The sequence below is a fragment of the Gekko japonicus genome, unplaced genomic scaffold (assembly GCF_001447785.1).
Source record: "Gekko japonicus isolate JY-2015 unplaced genomic scaffold, Gekko_japonicus_V1.1 scaffold373, whole genome shotgun sequence".
Lineage (NCBI taxonomy): Eukaryota > Metazoa > Chordata > Lepidosauria > Squamata > Gekkonidae > Gekko > Gekko japonicus.
In genome coordinates this window covers 413,644-435,504 of record NW_015167542.1, presented here as the reverse complement: position 1 = coordinate 435,504, position 21,861 = coordinate 413,644, and the positions used below count along the sequence as shown (strand labels likewise).

Here is a 21,861-nt window from a genome sequence, read left to right as displayed (position 1 = left end):
CCAGCCATGGTGGGGATTTGGTGATAATACTGTACCGCCTACCCCTCTCCTGCTAGACAGAACAGGGATGGAACAATCACTGTGTAGGCTGCAAGTGCCAGGCTTACTGTCAAAAAGCAAAAACCTTTGCTTGGAAGCAGCCTTTCAAGGGAGTTGGTGCCAGTCATCCACTTGCACTGGCAGTGTCGTATACAACCCACCTCCCCATGGCAGGCTTGCTCTTTATATACAACCTCACATCCCTATACTCACTAGTCCATGGCCCCAGGACCCACCTTCACCCCAACCTGCAAAATGGGATCCATTTCTCATTTCATTCTATATGGTTGTATCTCTTTTCCCCCTTTACTTAACTGTTTAATTGAAAGATTTATATCCCACTGTTCTTTGTGGCTCAAGACAGCTTACAAAACATAATTTAAAATATTACAATTAAAAAGCAACAAGATTAAAACAAACAAACAGAAAATCCCCCTCAAATCAAATAGCTCCTCTCTCCCCAAGAGATACCTGTAGTTTATACCTCATTAAAAGCCCTAGCAAATAAACAGCCTTGCAGTACCTTCTGAAAACTTCTAAGGATGGTGCCTCCACTGCCTCAGGGAGCTTATTCCGCAAAGGGAGAGTGACAATGGAGAAGTCACAGGCTCTGGTTGATGGACGCCAAGTGAGCTACCTTAAATGGGTGGAATGGCCAGTAGGTGGCAGTCATAGCTGGCATATGGAGAAATACGGGTGGAGATGGTCCTTTAGATATGCTGGTCCTGGATTGTGAGGGGCTTTAAAGGTTATAAGTGGCACCTTGAATTGACTTGAAAACAAACAGACAACCAGTGTAGATGTTTTAGGATGTTTCCCATTGGCTAAGACCCTGACATTATTCAGGCTGCTGTGTTCTGAACTGGCTGTACTTTTAGGGTTGCCCTCAAGGACAGCCCAACATAGAGCATATTACAGTAATCTGACCATGATGTTACAAAAGCATAGATATTTGTGGCCAGATCAGTTGAGTCTAAAAGGGTAAGAGTTGGCAAACCAGATGCAGATGATAGAAGGCACTCCTGGCCATTACACCAACCTGCCTTTCAAACAACATGTTTGGGTCCAATGAGCACCCCAAAGCTCTCAAGGTCATCTGCAGGATGGAACCAATCTCTTGGAAACATCAGCCTTTCACAAAGAAACCGTTTTTGTTTATTTGGTCAAATGACAAACAACACAATAGGTGTGTTGTGTAACTCATGGGATTGCCAGTTTTTCAACCAGTCTTTTAGCTGGTTTCTCCATTAGAAGCCTTTGTTAAAGGGACAGCAGCAGGCCAAAGTGGTTTATTTTCCTGGCCTGTAGGCAGCTATGCTGGTCCACCTTACCTATTTGTGGGTCATCATGACCAACCAGCAGAAGGCCAATGCTTGACATTATTTAATCCTGACCAGTTACATCTCCCTCTACTTTGTGTCCCATTCTTATCTCCCTTATAAATAAAAGCCGAATGGTGGTGGCACTTCTCTAGAACATTCCACACGCTCCAAAATCAGTTCTCTCTCTGATCTGTCGTTCAGAGGGTCTCCCTATCCACTGGCTGCTTTGCCTGAGTCCTGCCTCTAACATTCTAAACATTTTGCTAATCCTCTCTCCCCCCCCTTGCCAGTCAGAACACAGAGGTTATTTGCATATGCAGCCTCATTGGCCTTTGCCTCAGAACACAGAGGTCGTTTGCATATGCGACTTGATTGGCTTTTGCCTCTAACATTCTAAACAGTTTTGCTGTTCTGAGGTAAAATGTGACCAATCTCCAGTTGAGGGATGGACATCACACAGAATTACAACTGCTTTCCAGATGGCAGAGATCAGTGCCCCTGGAGAAAATGGTGGGCTCTGTATCCTTATATGCTGCTGAGGTGGCCCCCATATGACAGCCAATGTGACATAGCAGTCAGGGCTTCAGAGCACGGGAGAGGCTGCAGGTATGTGGGGGGTGGAAAGCTGAAGAGTGAGGGGGAAATAAAGGTAGGTTGATGATTGGCTGGGAAGGAGATAGGGTTGCCAACTCCAGGTGGGAAATTCCTAGAGATGTGAGGGATGGAGCCTGGAGAGGGTGAGGTTTCAGGAGGCGTGGGACCTCAGACAGGTACAAAGCCATAGACTCCCCCTCCAAACCAACTATTCCCTTCTGGGGAACCATTGTTGCCAATCTCCAGGTGAGGGCTGGAGATCACTCAAAATTACAACTGTTCTTTAGGTAGCAGAGATCAGTTCCTCTGGAGAAAATGGTGGACTTAGTGTCATTATACCCTGCTGAGGTCGCCACAGCAAATTGACACTGAGTGTCCAAGGTCGGGGCACCCGCCCAGAGCCTCTTTCTAGAGGCCGTTGTATTTATTTCCACAACGGGCCTTTTTCCTAGTAATCAATAATGCAGATGAGAGTCCCCTATCACCCACAGCTCTATATTGCAATGTGGACATATTCCCTCCGTGGCCCATCCTGATGCCTGTATGCCAGGGTGCTGGAAAGGAATTATAGGACATCTTATCCACTTGATATTCCACAGTCCTGTGACCCTCACAGCACTTTAAAGTCCTAGATACCTGAAACCAGGCCTCATGACCACAGGTGCATCTATGTCATAAATGCATGGAAATACTGGTAAAACACAATATGATATTGGGTACAGAATTAATCTTTACAACCCCCCTCTCCAACTTTCATTAAAAAACATTTGTAGTGTTCATGTGTGTGAAAATATGCATGAAAGTATGTATATAATGTCTGCTATGATCTTGGAAGCTAGACATGTTGCTGAAGAATATTTCTAGTATTTAGGCAGGGATTTTTAGTGCTCTGCATTACTTCCTGGTTCTCATACGAGATTTGGAATGAAGTACACAGAACAGAAAACTGCAGAATATATTGTCCAAAATGAGAAACTATGAACGTTTCCATCACTAATAAAGAACTCTATCTTGGTGCATAACATGGGCTGAGTGTTGCAGAAAGTGTCCTTTGCACAATGGTGTCTCTAACCCTCATTGAGAAGAGATCACTTCCAACTGAGCATACACAATGAACACTGGGGCAGTGGAAGTATGCAGAAAGGTTCTCCAGCACTGTTACAAGGACCTTCTCCTTCAATACTTGTGAATGTTCATTTGATCTCTACTCACTCCAAATGGGTTTAGAGTCCGACTTGTTGTGTAAGACAAAGATTACTTATTTCTGATGGTGAAGACAACTTTCAAACTCTAAAATTGCTTGTTGAGCATTTCCTCCTATTATGTGGGTTTTAGTATCATGGAGGTCCACAAACAGAGCTAGCAGAGTCCAAGGGCTATAGTTGGACTTGGGTCTAGGAAACCCAATTTCCAGCCACAGGTCTATCGCAACAAAGTGGAGGCCCAAGGGTAAGCTCCTCTCAGCTGCAGTTTCCATCTGTCCCATGAGGAATGCAGTGACTTATCTCACTGATTGTGAGAGTGAACACAGTAACAACCAAAAGGAAAGTGTTCAGTAAAAGGTAAAAAACCCTAGCAACTTACAGTACCATCCAAAGCAGGTCTACTCGGAATCCTACTGAATGGCGCTTACTACCGGGAAAGCATTTTTAGGACTGCATTGTAAATTATTCTAGCTCTCCATGGTACAGTTTTTCCACAGCTGCCATTCCTGATTTGAAGGAAATACTTGGTTTACAAAGGCAGCAAGTGCTGTTACATTTGCCACAGCACCAGCACAGAACAGCTGCTTCTGTTGGACTGGAGAGGTTTTTCTTTGTTTTCAACTAACTCCTCTTGGTGAATAATTACAGTAGCATGTAGTAGGCTAAACCCATCCCAGTGCCAAAGCCTCTGCTGCTTAAAGGCAAGCAATCATAACATTGTCATGGTTTTGAATCAGGGCTGTCAGATTTTTGGCCCAAGGGCCCCATCTGATGTGGCTAAACTGCCCCTCTGGCTCAGCGAACCCTGTAATCGGCTCAGCCAGGTTTGGCTTTGGGAACGAAGACTGCTCATGCAAATGGATGAAAGAAGTTTTCAAAGGCTCTAAAATGCCAATCCCGCTTTCCATGTTTTCTCAGCTGGCATCTACCCGTCAGTATTTTCACTCAGTGAAGCATTTGCCAGTGATTCCATCTGCCTATTCGCAAGCACTGGGTATTTTTGGATTAAGTGAGTCTCACGAGTGTGTGCGCGCGCACGTTTATGAGCAACATACAATAGGCAAGAACCCCCCCAAAGGTCTGATTGCTGAAAGCTACTTGAGCTATGGAACTAGATACTTTTGTGGGCACTGAAGGAAGCCTGGGTTTCCCTGGTGCAGGAATACTTTTGTAGCGTTTATTTAAAAAACAAACAAAAAAACCCCCCAAAGCCAAGCTTGATATACTTATTCCAAAATATTTATCAGTCACTAACTGCTTCGTACACATCATTTTTCCTGGGGGTTGTAAGGAAGACAAGTGAACTGCGAAAGTAGCAAGATTGTTTGGAAACAGAGGCACCCATGGCTGGAAATCACCATGGGCTGCAGCTTTCAGACACGCAGCAAAATAACCAACTTGATTAGGAGCCTATTTTTGGCTACAAACGGAATATTTAATTGTATCTAAGGGGGCTATAGGGTGTGAGAAGGCTAAGGAGAATAGACGCCACAAGAGCTCTTTTTAATATAGTTAAGAATTCCCTGGAAAAGAAGCTTTGGGAAGCTCAAAATATGTTGGCTACTTTCAGGGAAGACCCTTTTTTGTGAGTGTTTTGTGTGTGTGTGTGTGTGTGTGTGTGTGCATGCGTGTATGTGTGCCTGGAAGTCATGGTTGACTTCTGGCTACCCTTAGAGGGGGGCTTGGTCATTTCAGAGAGGTGGCTTGCTATTGCCTGCCTCTGCATCCCAGCCCTGGTATTCCTTGGAGGTCTCCCTTCCAAGTACTTGCCAGGGTCGGCTCTGCTTAGCTTCCGAGATCTGACGAGATTGGGCTTGCCTGGGCTATCCAGATCAGAGCTCAGGGATGACCCTTCTAAAGTACAGTGGACAGAATGAGTCAAGGGGGGCTGGGTTCAAATGCCTATTCAGTCATGAAATCTTAAGGCCTGGCTTTGGCCCAGACACTCTCCCCTACACTAACTGACCATGCAGGAACCCTCTGAATATAGCATGTGGGAACCTCATGTAGGCTTCTTGGGAGAAGGGCTTGATACAAACATGATGATAATAATTTGTCTCCATTATTTCTGTCAGACTGTGTGTGATGCAGCTTTGTTTCCTCATGCAGCAAGGTAGACACTTGATTGTTTACACATGATGCACGTGGCCTTAAATCCTCCCCACTTTACCTGCATAACAAAACTGTTGCATGTCAAATAATGCCATACTAGCAATGATTACCAATCTAATTACCCTTTCTCTCTATGCCTTGTGCCACGTATCCTACTTAAGTATGCCATAAATGAAAACTTCTTCCTGTGTTGTATTCACTGTACTTGTCTCTGCAAAAGTGACATGGGGATCTTAGTGCTACAATGACCTGAGAAGTGCTGACTTTCCATATGACATAGGGGTTAATTTGAGCCCCCAAAGGAGGATAAATCTGAAAGGATGGGTGGCATTATATTGTTTTGCAAATGAAGATTAAAAAGACGGTTGGTGTGAGGAAATGATAACTCTGTCCTCCAGTTGCACTGGATTCCAAGTGGAAAATTGTCTCCTTCAGCCTGTCAACTTCCATTGTGTCAATTTCATTCACTTTTTGCAAGGACTCGAGGAAGTGTGCTCCCACCCTTTATTGCAACAATGCAGTAGGAGACATCACAATTTCAGGCTTCCCTCACTTTTGCCTTGAATGTTTGGCCTTTGAACTAGCAGCGAGAACAAAATAAACAAAGCCCTACCGTTTAGTGCTATTCTAACAGCCGGGTTAAACAGATACTGCATTCCAATTCCCCTTATTACCGAGGTTACATAGCAGGGACTGGGAGCAAGCTTGGAAGCAAGCAAGCAGGTATGTAGATGAAACTGGCTGAAAATAAATAAGAGTGGGATGGGAGAAAGGAAGGGCTTTATGAAAGGTCCTGACATCCTCCTGCGGCACCATTCTGTAGGCTGTGCTTGGAGATTGAGGGCAAAACATGGGCAAGAGATCAGGAGGGCCTAGATGGACAGTAGATGAGCACTGTGGTTTACAATGTGGGGCTTCTGAGTTTTAGAAAAATCTCAATGTAGCTCTACTCTATGAATAGAAATGTACAGTCAGATCCTAAGCATAGCTTGGAAGCAAGCAAGCAGGTATGTAGATGAAACTGGCTGAAAATACATAAGAGTGGGATGGGAGAAAGGAAGGGCTTTATGAAAGGTCCTGACATCCTCCTGCGGCACCATTCTGTAGGCTGTTCTTGGAGATTGAGGGCAAAACATGGGCGAGAGATCAGGAGGGCCTAGGTGGACAGTAGATGAGCACTGTGGTTAACAATGTGGGGCTTCTGAGTTTTAGAAAAATCTCAATGTAGCTCTACTCTATGAATAGAAATGTACAGTCAGATCCTAAGCATGGTTGCTTGGAAATAAGTCCCTCTGAGTGCAATGCGGTTTCTTCCCTAATAAGTGAGCCTAAGATTGCAACTTCAGATCATGAAGTTTTAAAAATATGATGACTGTTTCCTGAAAAGCATGTAACTGACCTTTGACCTGTTGGGGCACAAATTTCTCACACTTATATATATACACATATATGATGCCTTTTTCTTAATCGTGTGGAGTTTGCATCACCATCGCTACTAGATGCTTGGTGCACTGTTCAGTCGTTATAGCAGTCAGCTGGAGTCAGATCCTAAGCATGGTTGCTTGGAAATAAGTCCCTCTGAGTGCAATGCGGTTTCTTCCCTAATAAGTGAGCCTAAGATTGCAACTTCAGATCATGAAGTTTTAAAAATATGATGACTGTTTCCTGAAAAGCATGTAAAAGCATGTAACTGACCTTTGACCTGTTGGGGCACAAATTTCTCACACTTATATATATGTATATGTGTGTGTGTATATATACACACATACACACACACACACACACACATTTATGATGCCTTTTTCTTAATCATGTGGAGTTTGCATTACCATCGCTACTAGATGCTTGGTGTACTGTTCAGTCGTTATAGCAGTCAGCTGGTTTATGGAAGCAGGATCCAAAATTCATGGCCGGGGAGACCCAGTGCATTAATTGTGTTTCATTATTTATCTCGATTAACTATGCTGGACATTGGGATATACACGTTTCCTAAAAAGACATAATATAAATTGACTCCAAACTCTTCAGGTACAAACTGAGGTAGGAAACAAAGCATAAGGGGAATTTGAAAACTCAGCCAGAGAGGCAGGGAACTATTTTATCCACTGTGGAATGGAATAGCACAGACCAAAGAAGGTCTAATGTTTTGTAACATGATTGCTTTACCCTTTCTAATTGTATTGCACAGTAGTTGAATGTAATAGTCCAGTGTGGCTTTTGAGCAGGCCTCCATGCACACGATCTCTCAAGGCTACACACCCCTAATGTAGCCAGTCCTCCGAGAGCTTACAGTAGCCCCTGTAAGAACAGCTCTGTAAGCTCTTGGAGGATTGGCTAAATTAGGGGTGTGTCACCTAATATGCAAAGGAGTTCCTGCTACAAAAAGAGCCCTGACAGTCTTTGTATGTGGAGAGAAATGCCTGACCATGGCAGACTTTTGCAGCTGAGGTAATGATCAAAGCCACACAAAACAAGACCCTTCTGTACAATATGGGATCAGAAGTATCCATCAGTCATTTGTTGACCATCTCTGCTATTGTAGTTTCTTGGCAGAGGCCTAACTTTTCTGTGAGATTTACACTGAAGAAGTGTTTATTTATGGCATACGTAAGGGTTTCCCCCCTTGCAGCAAAGAAAAATAGATTATTTTTTTCCAAATGGAAGCAATTAAGTAGGAACCTTTACCTTTACCTTTTTAACCTTTTATCAATTTTCAGAGGTGCTGTTATAATTCTTTTTTGTAGGAAAGGTCAGGTGACCTGCTTGGCTAGAAAGGTCCAGGGAGGAGGTCTTGGGATGCAGCATCCTTCTTTGATGAACCGGACTAGAGCCAATGCGGTGGGAATAGAGAGCTGAGGCATCAGGGCCCTTCGTTGCTTCTGTTTGTGTGGCTTCAGTAGCTCCTCCTTGCTCAGTCTTGCCATTGGGCAGGCTGGATGAAAACTGAGAGCTGTGTCTCTTGGATGGTGGAGGGCTGTAGTTCTGAAACCTCACTGTTTTCACTTGCTAAAACAGAACAGAAGTCAGGAGTTATTGCTGCCATTGTTTTGGCTGCATGCTGACACAACAAAACCAAAATTAAATTGTAAGCCTGCCTAGCAATGAACTAGAAAAGCAAGCTTTCTTTCCCTGCCCCCTCCGGATTGACAGAATGCTTAGGAAATGGCACATTGAGCAATGTTTGAAAAAAGAGGAGTCAGTGCCAATAAGTGTACTAGTTATGCCTATAAAACTGTGCTGCAGTGGAAACTATTTATCAAGCAGCACACAGTTCTGCAAGTTATTTGTCTCCTATAGAGACAATGCCCTCATAATACTCCCATACACACGATGCTAGATTAGCTGGTCATTTGTGAGAGGGAAAGTACTCTTCAGATTAGGCTTCTTTCTCTTCTTTCAACTGCAACCTGAATGGGAACTGAATCTACTTGAATAAATGTAAGTTAACCCTTTTTGCAATATACTTCTTGGGAGATTTATTCACTGCACTCAGTATCACGCTTCTATGACTGGGCAAAACTCTGCTATATTAACCCAATAGTAACAGCAATACAAAAAAATAAAAATAAAATCCTTGCCTTGGACAAAGGGGGAACTGACAGAATACCCTGCCAGGAAGATTGAAGCTGCCAGTGGGGAACATGTAAGGGGAGGTGGTCCTTCAGCCTCAGGTAGCCTTGGGCAAGTCCAGAGCCACTGTGGCATAGTGGTTACTATGATGGCTTATGACCATTCCGCCATGAAACTTGCTAGGTGACCTAGGGTCAGTCACAGTCTCTTAGCCTAACTGGCTGGGTGCTATGAAGATTAAATAGAAGAGGGAAGGGCCATCTACTGTGTTCTGAGCTCCTGGAGGAAAGGCAAGATGAAAATTCAACAGAAGTAGAAGTCACAATCTTTTTGCCCAGTTCCATCTGCAAAACTGGGAATAATGCTGCCCAAGCTTCAAGGGTTGTGTTAAAAATTACTGAGAGAATATATTCGAGGCACTTGGAACACACAAAGTGCTTACATTAAAGCTTATAAATGCACTTTTTAAACTTCTGTTCCTCTACTTCTCTTTGGTTTGAGCCTCTGAAAAGATTTATCCCAAGCCTAACTTCCATGAATAAAGAGGACTTTGACATGGGTTACTCTGGTCAGCCAACAGATTTTCTGTGGCAGTGATAAAATCACTTCCACTGCAGCCATATTTCCATTCTACTTCACTAACTAGTTGCCCACTGAGGCATAGCTGATTTTTGTGTGTATGGTGTGTGAGTGTGTTTCCCCTAGCTAATAGCTGGAGATGAAGAAACATCTGGTATACTGGAAGAGAGCACTATATGTTGTATGACTAGTGATGCTGAGTTAATGAGAAACGAGGATATTGCAAGCCACAGTTGGGAAATTCTTCTGGAGAAATCATGAATGATGCAGATAGTGTATTATAGAGAATCCCTACAGAGTCTATAATAGTCAGGAAAAGTCCATAATAGTCAACAAAAATCATCTGAAGTAGTGAACAGTGACTCACAAAAGCTTGGTTGTGAGTCCCTTTTACTATTTTTGTTAGTCCTTAAGGTGCTACTGGACTCTTGCTCTTTTTTGCTGCTACAGAAAAACACGGCTACTCATCTTGAAAAATCCTGCTGTTAACACTGAGATCTTTAGTGACTGCTCTCCACACTAACTCAACCATGAGTTCACCCCCTGTACAATGTGGAGACTCCACGGTTACCTTCTCAGTAGTGTTTCTGGAGGTATCTGGCTTCACCAGTATGGAGGGTGGAGCGGATGCAGGTGGCTTTAGAGTCAATTCGCCTTTTGTTGGCAATTCTTTGGTGTCTAGTACTGAGCTACACACAGAAGGAGCTCTGCTGTTTCCACTCCGAGGCACTAACACCAATGAAGAATCATGGGAAGAATTTAGCCTGGCTCCTGTGTCAGCTGTGCCAGCTCCTCGGGGCAGACTGGAGATATGCTGATATATTGGAGATTGCTGGGGTCGTAAAGGGGTGGCAGAAGTGCGCCTCAGGGAGCCGATGAGTGGAATAAGAGCTATAGGCTGCACAGGTTTCTGAAGAGATCCATCTGTGGAGACGGGATTAGGAAAAGCGGAGGGATAAGAATAATAATCAGCCCTTAACAGCTAAATGCAGAGTATTCACACCAAAAATAGCTGGAGAAAATTCCTGAAGTGCTTATTTGAATTTGCAACTTGTTTTTGTGAACTCCTAGTAAGTTGCAAGAGGCTTATAATTCTATGGAAGGGCACCAATGTTCCCTCTAAGCTGTGGAGTCCTGTGAGCAAAAATTCTACTTTGTGAGCTACTGGCATTAAAGTTGTGAGCAGGTGATTTGGCTACTGCATAAATTAGTTTGCTCTGGAGCCATCCCCTTCCTGAGCTAAGACAAAAAATGTGTGTGCTGGAGGCTAAAAAACTGTGAGCTAGCTCACACTAACTCGGCTTAGAGGGAACACTGAAGGGCACATATGTTGCATACAGAACCACCAAGCTGTATAATCTTCAGTTTAAAAGGGATGTTTGGCAGCAGGGCTGGGACTGAGTGAGAATACAAAGAAACTATGCCAGGCAAGTAAACAATACTGGGCTCAATGGACCAACAGTCTGACCCAGTAAAAGGCAGAATCATATGTCTCGTCTTCACTTGCTTATAAATGGGGGCATAAAATATATTAACAGCTGTCTAAAGTATATTGAAAAGCTAACAATAATGTGGATCCCACTGCTTTCATTTGTAATAACTTAGAATTGCCGTACTACCCATTTGGCTAAAAATGCTTTGCTGTATTAAACCAACTGTTACCACCTGCTCTAAGTCTGTTACTTCATTGTTTATTTTAAACCAAGAGGAAATTCATTTGCACTACCTTTTGTCTCTTGGCAAGATGCAAATAAATTTAACAGATGAAACTTTAGATCACTTGATCTCCCCACTAGGATGAATTGTACCTAGAGATGTGAAGGCCTTAAAAATCAAAACATAACAAAACAAAACTCCAGAAAAATTAAGGGGGGAAAAATCCGTCCCCCCAATTTTCCAGGGGTTTCTCCTGATGTCACTGGCATTTCTGGCCACTGTGTGATACAGAGTGTTGGACTGGATGGGCCTTTGGCCTGATCCAACATTGGCATCTCTCATGTTCTTATGTTCTCCTCCCCATATTCAGTATATATGTCAAGTAATAGTGTTTTAAATGCTAAGTTGTTAGTTTTTACACACTACGTTAAATCAATAAAATAAATTTAGGAATAATAAGAACAGTGGCTATTACCTATATTTTAACACACACAAACACACCAATATTTCTGGCGTTTCAGTTGCACAAAAACCCAGTCTTTCCCCCATGGTTTCAACATCTCCAGAAATATTACGTCTGTATCTGTGCCACCAAAGCTTCCTGCAGCTACAGTTACTGAGGCAGGGCCAGCAACAAGGTGGCAAGTTTTTGTTCTCCACCACATTCAGAACCAAATACTTTATATATACTTTCAAAGATCTCCATGATTGTGACACTCTGTTTTTCTGCCTTTGTTTATAACGCTGAACGTGACCTTCGCTCCATCAACTGTATCAGCTTCAGCTACCCAAAAAGCTCCTGTTCTCTAAGCAGCTGTTCTCTTAATCATAAAGTGTGTATTAATTACTTTTGTATGAATTCCTCTGTGAATCCTACATTTCTTTTTCTTCTCCCCTTTCTGTTGTCTCCCTTACCCTTGTGATGCAGAAAGATCTTTTTTGGGCCTATGTTACTCTAACAATTACCATTGGATTAGGGATGGGCACAAACTGGCTGACGATCTAAAGTTCATCAGGATTTTTGGCAAGTTCATAGTTCGCGAACCAATGTTTGCAAACTGGAGCCACCATGAACTTCCACAAATTTTGATGCAGTTTGTGGTGGTCTGTGAAGAGCAGAAAACAGTGGTTTAATGGCTTCACTTAAACCCCTGCTTTCTACTCTTCATGAAAAACAGCTAAGCAGCAGGGAGCAACAGCTGTTTGGTTTAAATGGCTTGGAGCGATTTAAACCACTGCTTTCTGCTCCCTGCTTGGAGCCATTTAAACCACCACTTTCTGCTCCCCATTTCACCCCCAGCTTTCTGCTCACTGCTGGTGAGCAAAAAGCAGAGGTGAAATGCCTCCCAACCATTTCACCCCCTGCTTATTGCTTGCTGCCAAAAGCCACAGTGAGCAAAAAACGTGAGGTGAAATGGCTCTGAGCCATTTAACCCCCTGCTTTCAGTTTCCCGCCGCTTTTCACAGGGAGCAGAAAGCAGGGGTTTAAACTTTAAATGGCTCACAAACCAATATGAACTGGTTCAATTTGTGAACCAGCCTATCAATTCCTGGTTTGGTTATGGTTCAGCCATGAACTGTACCACAAAAATGCAGTTCAGGCCCATCCCTACATGGGACAATGATGCTATGATATATATAACTACTCTTATTTTCTAAAATGACTTATGCGCCATCATGTAGTCCATCATATAGTCCTGACATTCTTTCAGAATAAATGCTGCCCTAATGAGATCTTGGGTCGACCTCGAACAGTAAGTTTGTAGAAGTCATTGCTGAAGCTTCCACTTTATCCCCACAATCTCAGTTCTATTTAAAGTGTGAAAGACCTGTGATACACAGGGTATTGTTTTTCTCTGTGTACAAAGATCTCTCTCCGGATAGTTTCTGAACAATTAATCCTACTGCACATTTCTGGATTGTCAGAGGCCACAATTTATACATTCATGCCTTTGGCAGGCCAGACTTCCTACCCAGCCGGATATGTGTATATTGTATGCAATCAAGTTCACAGCTCTTAGGGAGGCATAGCATAGTATTTATGTGTATTGCATCAGCCTCAAGTTTCAATGTGCTAATTAAAGGTGTCTAATGATCTCTCTGCCACTTGAGAACAGGTCCACAACATGCCTCTCTCACTAGGACTTACTCTTCCTATTGTTGCCACGTCCCCTCCTCTGTGATGCTGTTTGCCCTGAAGCAGCTGGCACAGAGAGATCCCTCATAGGTGAGGCCAAAGATGTCGGCATGAAGGCGGATTTCAAAGATCTGCTTTGCCTTGGGCCATTCTCTGAGATGCTTCCCTGGGATGAAAGTGAGGAAGTAGATAATGTCCAAGTAGCATAGAGGGAAGGCATTCTTGAATCAGGGAAACTTGATGATTTCCTGGTTGTTAAGGAGAGCCGAATAAAAGAGAAGGGGAGAGAGAAAGGGGAAAAGCTTATTTTAGATCATTAGAAAGCAAACAAAGCTGTGCAATCCAGATCTAGAGTTTGGAGTTCATCTATGAAAAAAAGGAAGTCAGATCAGCCAACAGATCAGCCACCCTAAGCCTGCCTTGGCAGGGAGGGTGGGGTATAAATCAAATTAATTCATTAAATAAGTAAAGCATCTATACATTATGCAATAAAATATCCTGAAATCCTTGCATATTTATATATTTCTCATATTGCCTAGTTAAAAGTAAGGCATGCAACCCTGCCATTCTCATTCTCTCCCACCATTTTGTAACTCATCTCTTTTGATCTGAAACCAGCATCCCTTGTGCCATTTCTGGGACAGAATACCACAATGGAAATATTAATGACAAAGTCTGCCCTCCCATGTAAAAACAAAACACCACAAAGGCCATATTTTTTATAGTACAGCCTATGCTATAAATGATTCTATTGTGACAGCACACAGCCAATGGGTATTTTTATTTTATGTACGGGTTTAGGATATCACTTCCTCTCACAAGGAGCTCAAAGCTTGTGACAATTTTTATTCAAAAGCAGAATGTGCAAGAATATCTGCTACAAATTAGTGACCCTGCTAGTTTAAATCAAGCCACAAGTATTTATGTGGAGTGAGCAAATCCAGTTTGAATGACAAAGCTTCCAGTGCTTGCATGGCTACAAGCCCAGTGAAATACCAGATGATCTGCTACTTTGGGTTCTAGGCTTAGATCCACTGTAGCATTTCTGTGGTTAGAAGGATTTCTTTCTGTGGAGCAAAACTTTCTTATCTCCCCATCTTGTTGCAGCCCAAAATGTACCCGGAAATGCTTCTCCCCAGGAACAGCATTTTGGGAAGCACATTTTGGGGAGAGGTGAGAAATCCTTACCTCCACAGAAACACTCCAGTGGATCCAAGTCTTAACCAGCTCTCCTTGATACTTTAACAGTCAACACTCACTCGTGCCCTTGTTCCTACTGATCATATTAAGCCAGCCGCAACTTTTACTGAGCATGACTATGATTATGCATTCACTTTTACAACTGGGAATGTACAAAATCTAAACATGTTATTTGAGTTAGATGACTAGCGGGAATGGAGGTGACAGCTAGGCAGTTGCCAGTTGTTGAGGCCTGTCTTCCTCTCTGCCATTTTCTGATAGTTGCAGGTATTTGTCTGGGAGCATGAAATGGCAGATAAAAAGAACGAGGGGAGAAGTGGGGGAGTAAATAATGCAGCCAGCCATTTAAATGTCCACATGATTCAGAAGCAAAGCAAATACTTTGGAAGTAAAAATCCATGGGGAAATGGAGTGGAGGTAACAAGTATATCCAGAGTATATTTCATGATTTCTGGTTTGTATAGAGGAGTGAGCAAGTTGGCAGCAGCTTCAGGATTTATTCTACCTACTAGAATATAAAACAGCAGGGAAGGGGATAAAATGTGAGCTTCTTGTGTATTGAATTCAATCCATTGTACAGTAATTTGTTAGAAATCGCTGATTAACTGAAAGATGGCAGGGAAGAGAGCACCACTAAGGAGCAAATGAAGCTTGGTGAATTAATCTTGCTCCATTTTATAAACTAGCAATCCTTCCATTTTACTACTGAAATTTCATGGTGGTGAAGACTCCACGGTGTCGTTCACCAAGCTGAGCCCTACTGATTCTCCTGAATTTTCTGTGCAGATGCAGAGAAAGGGGATGGAGAGGGGCTTTTAAACGCAAATGGATTTCTTGATGGGACACCAAGGAAGGCAGCGATCCTGTAGGGAAGATCTGAGGGAGTTTTCACACTCTTTGCTTCTTGTAATTCCATTTCCCCAGCTGCGGTTTCTTCCCCCATGGTGAGTTGCTGTCACTCCTTATTATTGCTTCACTCATCTACTTTCTCTGATGAGGCCACATAGCTCTTTCACCTAACTCTGTTAAATTGCTGAGAAGGCCATCAATCTCCTACATGATGCTAGTGCTTAAATAACCCTCCTAAGTGCTCCTAATTTGCTTGGAACGTGAGCCATGAAGACATATCTGCACTAACTCCTCTGAGAGAAGGGAAAAGGCAGCACTTCTAGCTCTTTTTGTTACCTTCTTGTGGCTGTTCTGCACTTCAAAAATGATTTATGATTTAATAATGGGGCAGTGATTCATCAAAATAACCAAGGCATCAATTTATTATGAGGAAATTTCCAAAGGAGAATACAGAATAGTAGGCCTTAAAATTGGTGTTCATGACTGAAGTACTTTATGAAGATGCTAAGTGTATTTGTGAGCCAGGTTTTTGATTGTTTATTCATTTTATTGGTGAGACGGGACCACTGTGTTATCAGAGGCTATATTGTGGAGAAATGAGCCAGAAAGATGAAGAAGAGACACTGCCTCTCTTTTATGAAAGAGGTTCAGAGGATATCTGAAGGGATAATTTGGGGCCCAAAGTGGCTATGGTGTCTCCAATTTGAACTAAGCAATTTAACATAGTAAAATATAACCAAGGGAAAAAATGAATAAACGTGTCTTCAGTACAAGCAATAACACGGATAGTTAAATTTCCAATAGACCATGTCACATCTCATACAACAGACAAAAACTTGGAATTCTTCAGTTTCTTGCAGTTCTTCATGTTATCAAGGGTTACAATGTCTCAGAGTTGTTCAGACATTACATTTGCAGTTCACAATCATCTCAAACCACACCATTTCAAGAATGGCAAACGTTCCTCTTAGACTTAACGGAGATTCATCTGAACTAATTCAGCATTTAGCCAACATGGTTCAATGCATGGCATAAGCCCCTCTGCCAACCTGCCTCTCACCCCCTCTCTCCATGGCTATTTTTCCTGGCAAAAAAGAGGGCTAGGCAGTGAACAAAGCCATTTTCTATATGGCTGCAGATTTTGTTTTCATTTGTAAGCAGTTCAGCAAAATTTCTTCGCCGTTACTGTAAGTGTTGTACTTTTGAACATTTTTGCATGTGTGTTGACAAGAAGACGGATGTATGACACCCTACCAATGGATTAAAGAAGCTATAGTTCAGCAACAACAGTAAAGGTTTTAAAATCTGAGGGAGAATCTACTCTACTTGGGCTTATCCAGGCAGATAAACATTACAGCCAATAGGATCAGCTACTGGAAAAGAAAATGAAATGCCTAGGAATAACAAATGATATGATTAAAATACAAAAACTAAAGACATTATAAGACAAAATTTTAAAATGTGTAAGGAAGTTGGATGCTACAAGCACGTCTATTAGGGCATGCAGGATATGTTTGACACTCCATTTGGGAATTGCCCTCCCGATGCAACTGCCGAAATATTTTTATCAATTTACAGTCCCAAAACTAAGAAGAGCTTTTACTTTGGCAAGAATGAACGTTCTTCCCTCAGCAGTTTTGGAGGGCAGACATAATAGAGTATCATACTCTAATAGAATACACAAATGCTAATATGATAAAATCAAAACCATCAAACATATGATTATGGAGTGCCCTATATTCAATGAGTTGAGGGCTAATTTAGTCACCCCTTTACTTAAAGATATGGAATTGCTAAATGCGCGAGCGCAGGTGTCATGGCTACTATCAGATACAAATGATTGTTACCCTCTCAGTGGTAAAATTCATAGGCGCAATAATCAAATGTAAGAGAAATAATACTGAGTGAGGTCTTTTAAAATATTTCTTGGTTCTAATTTCTGCTTAAGGTGATACGTGTATGAGCAGTACTAGATAGAAGAAGTTCAGCAACAACAGAAAATAGGTATCACAGAGAGCTGAGTGAAGACTATAGTGACATAGCATTCACCGTTGCTTCCCATTCAAACATTTCCATTTGGGTGTAATTAATATGATATTGATTGCTGTGCAAGCTTTACTTCCACTTTTCCATTTGCCTGTCATTGACTATCACCTAACAGCCATGTTCATTTGGAAACAGGGAGAGCCAATCAAGCTCTTCATTGGGACTGGGACCACTTGGTGTACATTACTTAAGGACACAAAGACAGGACAGAACTAAAACACAGAAAGGTGAAGCAGGTGCAAGGCTTTGGAAGTGTAGAAAGAGGTTATAGTCACAACACCAGTTTCACCCTTGTTAAACTTACATTTATCTAGAAAGCATACAACTCTCCTAGCTAAGCATGACTTTAGGGGAAATTTAAGGGAGCCATGGCTGCCGAGAGGCATGATGGGCCCCTGGACAAAGATTCTACCTGGGCCCCCTACATGACCCTGATCCAAACCAAATATCATAACAAATTACTTCTTGTGGTTACCACGAATCTATAGTAATAAAATGATCAACCTGTCTGTCCATCCAGTTTTTATTTATTATCTATTTTACTTATATCCAGCCTTTCTCCCCAATGGGGACCCAAAGCAGCTTACATCATCATCCTCTCCTCCATTTTATAATCACAACAACCCAGCAAGGTAGATTAAGCTGAGATTGTATGGCTGGCCAAAGGTCACCCAGAGAGCTTCCATGGCAGAGTGGGGATTTGAACCTGGGTTTCTCAGATCCTAGTCCTACACTTTAACCACTACACCACGCTGGCATGGATAACTCATCAGAGAATAAAACTAGGAGACTCAAAATTGGCCACCAGCTTCAGGGTGATTTTGGGAGTTCCAGGGTCAAAATGGAAAGACATGGGGAAATCCTGGCCCAGGTGAGACAGACCACCACCACCCGGTGCTATTTGCAATGGAAGCTAAGGGTCTCTGTTTGTGGCAGGCATAACATGTTTGAAAACTGGCCACCAACTGCAGAATGATGATGGAAGTTGCAGTCCCAAAAATAAAGGGAACAGGAACACCTGGAACCAGGTTATCTTCACGACAGGCAACATGTAATAAGAGAGTTTTTAAGCAACCTGCCACGTGTCTCTAATACTCAGATCCCCACCTGCCACAGAAGGTTGCTAGGTGACACACTCTCAGCCAGGCCTACCTCACAAGTGTTGTGGGGATAAAATGGAAAACAGGAGTGGCTGCAGCCAGAACTGCATTTTAAAAATAAATGGAAACACTTTCAGCTGGATGCCGCATGACTCTGGCTTTGAGGGCCCCCCAGTTGACTTGGGCCCCCTAAATTTTGTCCCCCCAGTCCCCCTCTGTCAGTGGCACTGAAGGGAGTCCAGTTCTACAGCCTTCTGTTTTAGCGTCAGCTTCTAGGAAGATACCACAGGGATAATATTAAATATAGGCAATGTTCCCTCTAAGCTGTGGGCTCTTGTGAACAAAAATTCTACTTTGTGAGCTCCTGGCATGAAAGTTGTGAGTGTGCAATTTGGCTACTGCATAAATTAGTCTGCTCCAGAGCCCTCCTTCCTGAGCTGAGACAAAAATGTGTGAGCCAGAGGCTAAAAAACTGTGAGCTAGCTCACACTAACTCAGCTTAGAGGGAACACTGAATATAGGTAACTATTATTATTATTATTATTATTATATAATATAGGTAACCACTCAGGCTAATATTCTCCATGTTTCCACTAAAGCATGAATGGCTTTAGGTAAAGGTAAAGGTTCCCTTGCTCGAAAGCCAGTCGCGTCCGACTCTAGGGTTGCGGTGCTCATCTCCGTTTCAAAGCCGAAGAGCCAGCGCTGTCCGAAGACGTTTCCGTGGTCATGTGGCCGGCATGACTAAACACCAAGGCGCATGGAACGCTGTTACCTTCCCACCGAAGTGGTACCTATTTATCTACTTGCAATTTCTTGCCTTCAAACTGCTAGGTTGGCAGGAGCTGGAACTAGAGATGGAAGCTCACTCCATCATGCGGCACCCGGGTCTTGAACTGCTGAACTACTGACCTTCCACAGCCTGCAGTTCAGCATCTTAACCACTTGAGCCACCGCAGCTCCTATGAATGGCTTTACTGTGATGTAAATGATGGTATGGAAATAGGAAACCACCCCCATCTTACTTGGCTCATCCTCAAACAAGTATACAACCTTTATTTCATTTGGTGATTATGTACAGAACCTACTTGACTTACTAAAGAATATTTATTTTGTTTTCTTAATAAATAGAAGAAGTTTAACTGGAAATGATTGGTCACAATGATTTTTTGTTTAAGGACTGTACGAGACTGGTATGGTGAATTATACCTGGAGAGGGCTAAAAGTCCAGTGTGGAATGACTTAGAATGGCACCCTTTCTTTGAGATCCTTATAAACAAACTGTAGATTTCTCAATTGAAACTACATGTTCTTAAAAAAAAACACCAACCCACTCAGGATGCATTATCAAATTCCACATTTCATTTCCTTGGACTGGTTTCAACAATTCACCTCTTACCCTTCTATGTATTTTCAGAGTAGCAGTATGGCTGTACCCGTGAGAGAGGACTGTGCTCTTTTGATATGATTACATATGAAAACAGAGTTGGCTGATCTGGAAAGTTATCCCCATAGGCCTTCAGCTGTTCATCCTTCTGCAGTAGTCTCACTTTACTGTCATATCCATCAGTGTCTAACCTGTAATAAGTGCTACTGGGAACGACAATAATCCACAAGTAATTTTTCAGGAGTCCAATATGTGGCAGACTAGGCATTTCTAAATCACTACTTCTTGAAACTGACTATCAACTTTTAAGGAACAAAAGTAAATGAGGAAACATTTCTAATGCTCCCCTTGATATCTGAAAAATATATAACTGTGTTCTGGTTACCATTGCTCACATTATTTAACTCTGATTTTTGCATAAATCAATATTGTACCTGCTGACTTGGTTTCAACAAGAACATACGCTGAGCTCTATTGTATTAGACTAAATTGTTCACTGTCAGTCAACCAGATTCCTATGGGAAGACTGCAAGGAAAGTATGAAGGGTACAATCCTTTACTTTGTGTCCCAGCATCTGGAACGCTAACAAAGCTATATTATCATAACTAACTCCTCGTGCATATATCCAATCCTTTTTAAAGGTGTCTTGTAGAGAAAATGCTCCAAACCCCCGTTCATTTTGTCACTTTTTGCTATTCCTATGGTATATCTTGAGATGGGATAACTAGAAGAGTCTGAAAGTTAAAGGCATTATAATCCTGGCAGTTTTATTTTCATTTCTTTACATAATGATTTCCAGTACTGAGTTTGCCTTTTCAGTGCTCCTATGTGCTAAGATGATGTTTTCACTCAACTGTCAGCCATAATCACAAGATTCATTTCCCCAGGTAGTCACATAGCCCTCATCACTTTTTTTTTTTACCTCAGTGTACATCAGTTTGTACTTAGTTATCCCAATCCCATTTGCGATTGAGTTGGCCATTCACCCAGGTTACACAAATCCTTTGGGGGTTCTCTGAGGTTCAGTTTGGATTATACTATCTTGAATAACTTCAGTGTCATCAGTAACCTTGGATACCTTACTGCTCATCCTGACTTCAAATAATTTAAGAATTATTTAAAATAGTATCAGACTGAACACAGATTCTTGGGGGATCCCACTGCTTACTCTCTGTTGTTATGAAAGCTGTCCATTTATTGTTATCCTTTACTTTAACCAGTTCTTTGAAGACCTACAAAACCTCCTAGAGCTAACACCAAAAGAAGATGTCCTCATCACCATAGAGGACTGGAATGCTAAAGTAGGAAGTCAAAAGGTAACCGGAATAACAGACAAGTTTGGCCTTGGAGAACAAAATGAAGCAGGGCAAACGCTAACAGAGTTTTCCCAAGAGAACACACTGGTCACAGCGAACACCTTCATCCAACAGCCTAAGAGGCGACTCTACACATGGACATCACCAGATGGGCAACACCAAAATCAGATTGACTATATCATTTGCAGTCAAAGATGGAGAAGCTCTATCCAGTCAGTAAAAACAAGACCTGGAGTTGACTGTGGCTCAGATCATGAGCTACTCATTGCAAAATTCAGACTTAAACTGAAGAAAGTTGGGAAAACCACTAGGCCATTCAGATTTGACCTAGATCAGATCCCTGATGAATATACAGTGGAGGTGAAGAATAGGTTTAAGGGACTAGATTTGATAGACAGAGTGCCTGAAGAACTATGGACGGAGGTTCGTGACATTATACAGGAGGCAGCAATCACCACCATCCCAAAGGAAAAAAAATTGAAGAAAGCAAAGTGGCTGTCTGATGAGGCTTTTTAAATAGCAGAGGAAAGAAGGAAAGCAAAAGGCAAAGGCGAAAAGGAAAGATTTACCCAACTGAATGCAGATTTCCAGAGAACAGCAAGGAGAGATAAGGAGGCCTTCCTGAATGAACAGTGCAAAGTAATAGAAGAAAACAATAGAATGGGAAGGACTAGAGATCTCTTCAAGAAAATTGGAGAAATCAAGGGAACGTTCCATGCAAAGCTGGCCATGATAAAGGACAAAAACG

The 21,861-nt window shown here is 42.3% G+C and overlaps 1 protein-coding gene across 1 annotated transcript in view; it reads right to left on the bottom strand.

The window, feature by feature from the left end:
* Positions 1-21,861, bottom strand: part of SH3RF2 (SH3 domain containing ring finger 2) — a 95,938-nt gene that overhangs the window by 3,766 nt on the left and 70,311 nt on the right. Inside the window, exons 7-9 of the mRNA XM_015413606.1 lie at positions 13,227-13,462; positions 9,993-10,345; positions 7,964-8,278 (exon numbers count right to left, since the gene is read on the bottom strand). Coding sequence (XP_015269092.1) covers positions 7,979-8,278; positions 9,993-10,345; positions 13,227-13,462 — 889 coding nt within the window. The 3' untranslated portion in view covers positions 7,964-7,978. The remainder of the gene's footprint in view (positions 1-7,963; positions 8,279-9,992; positions 10,346-13,226; positions 13,463-21,861) is intronic.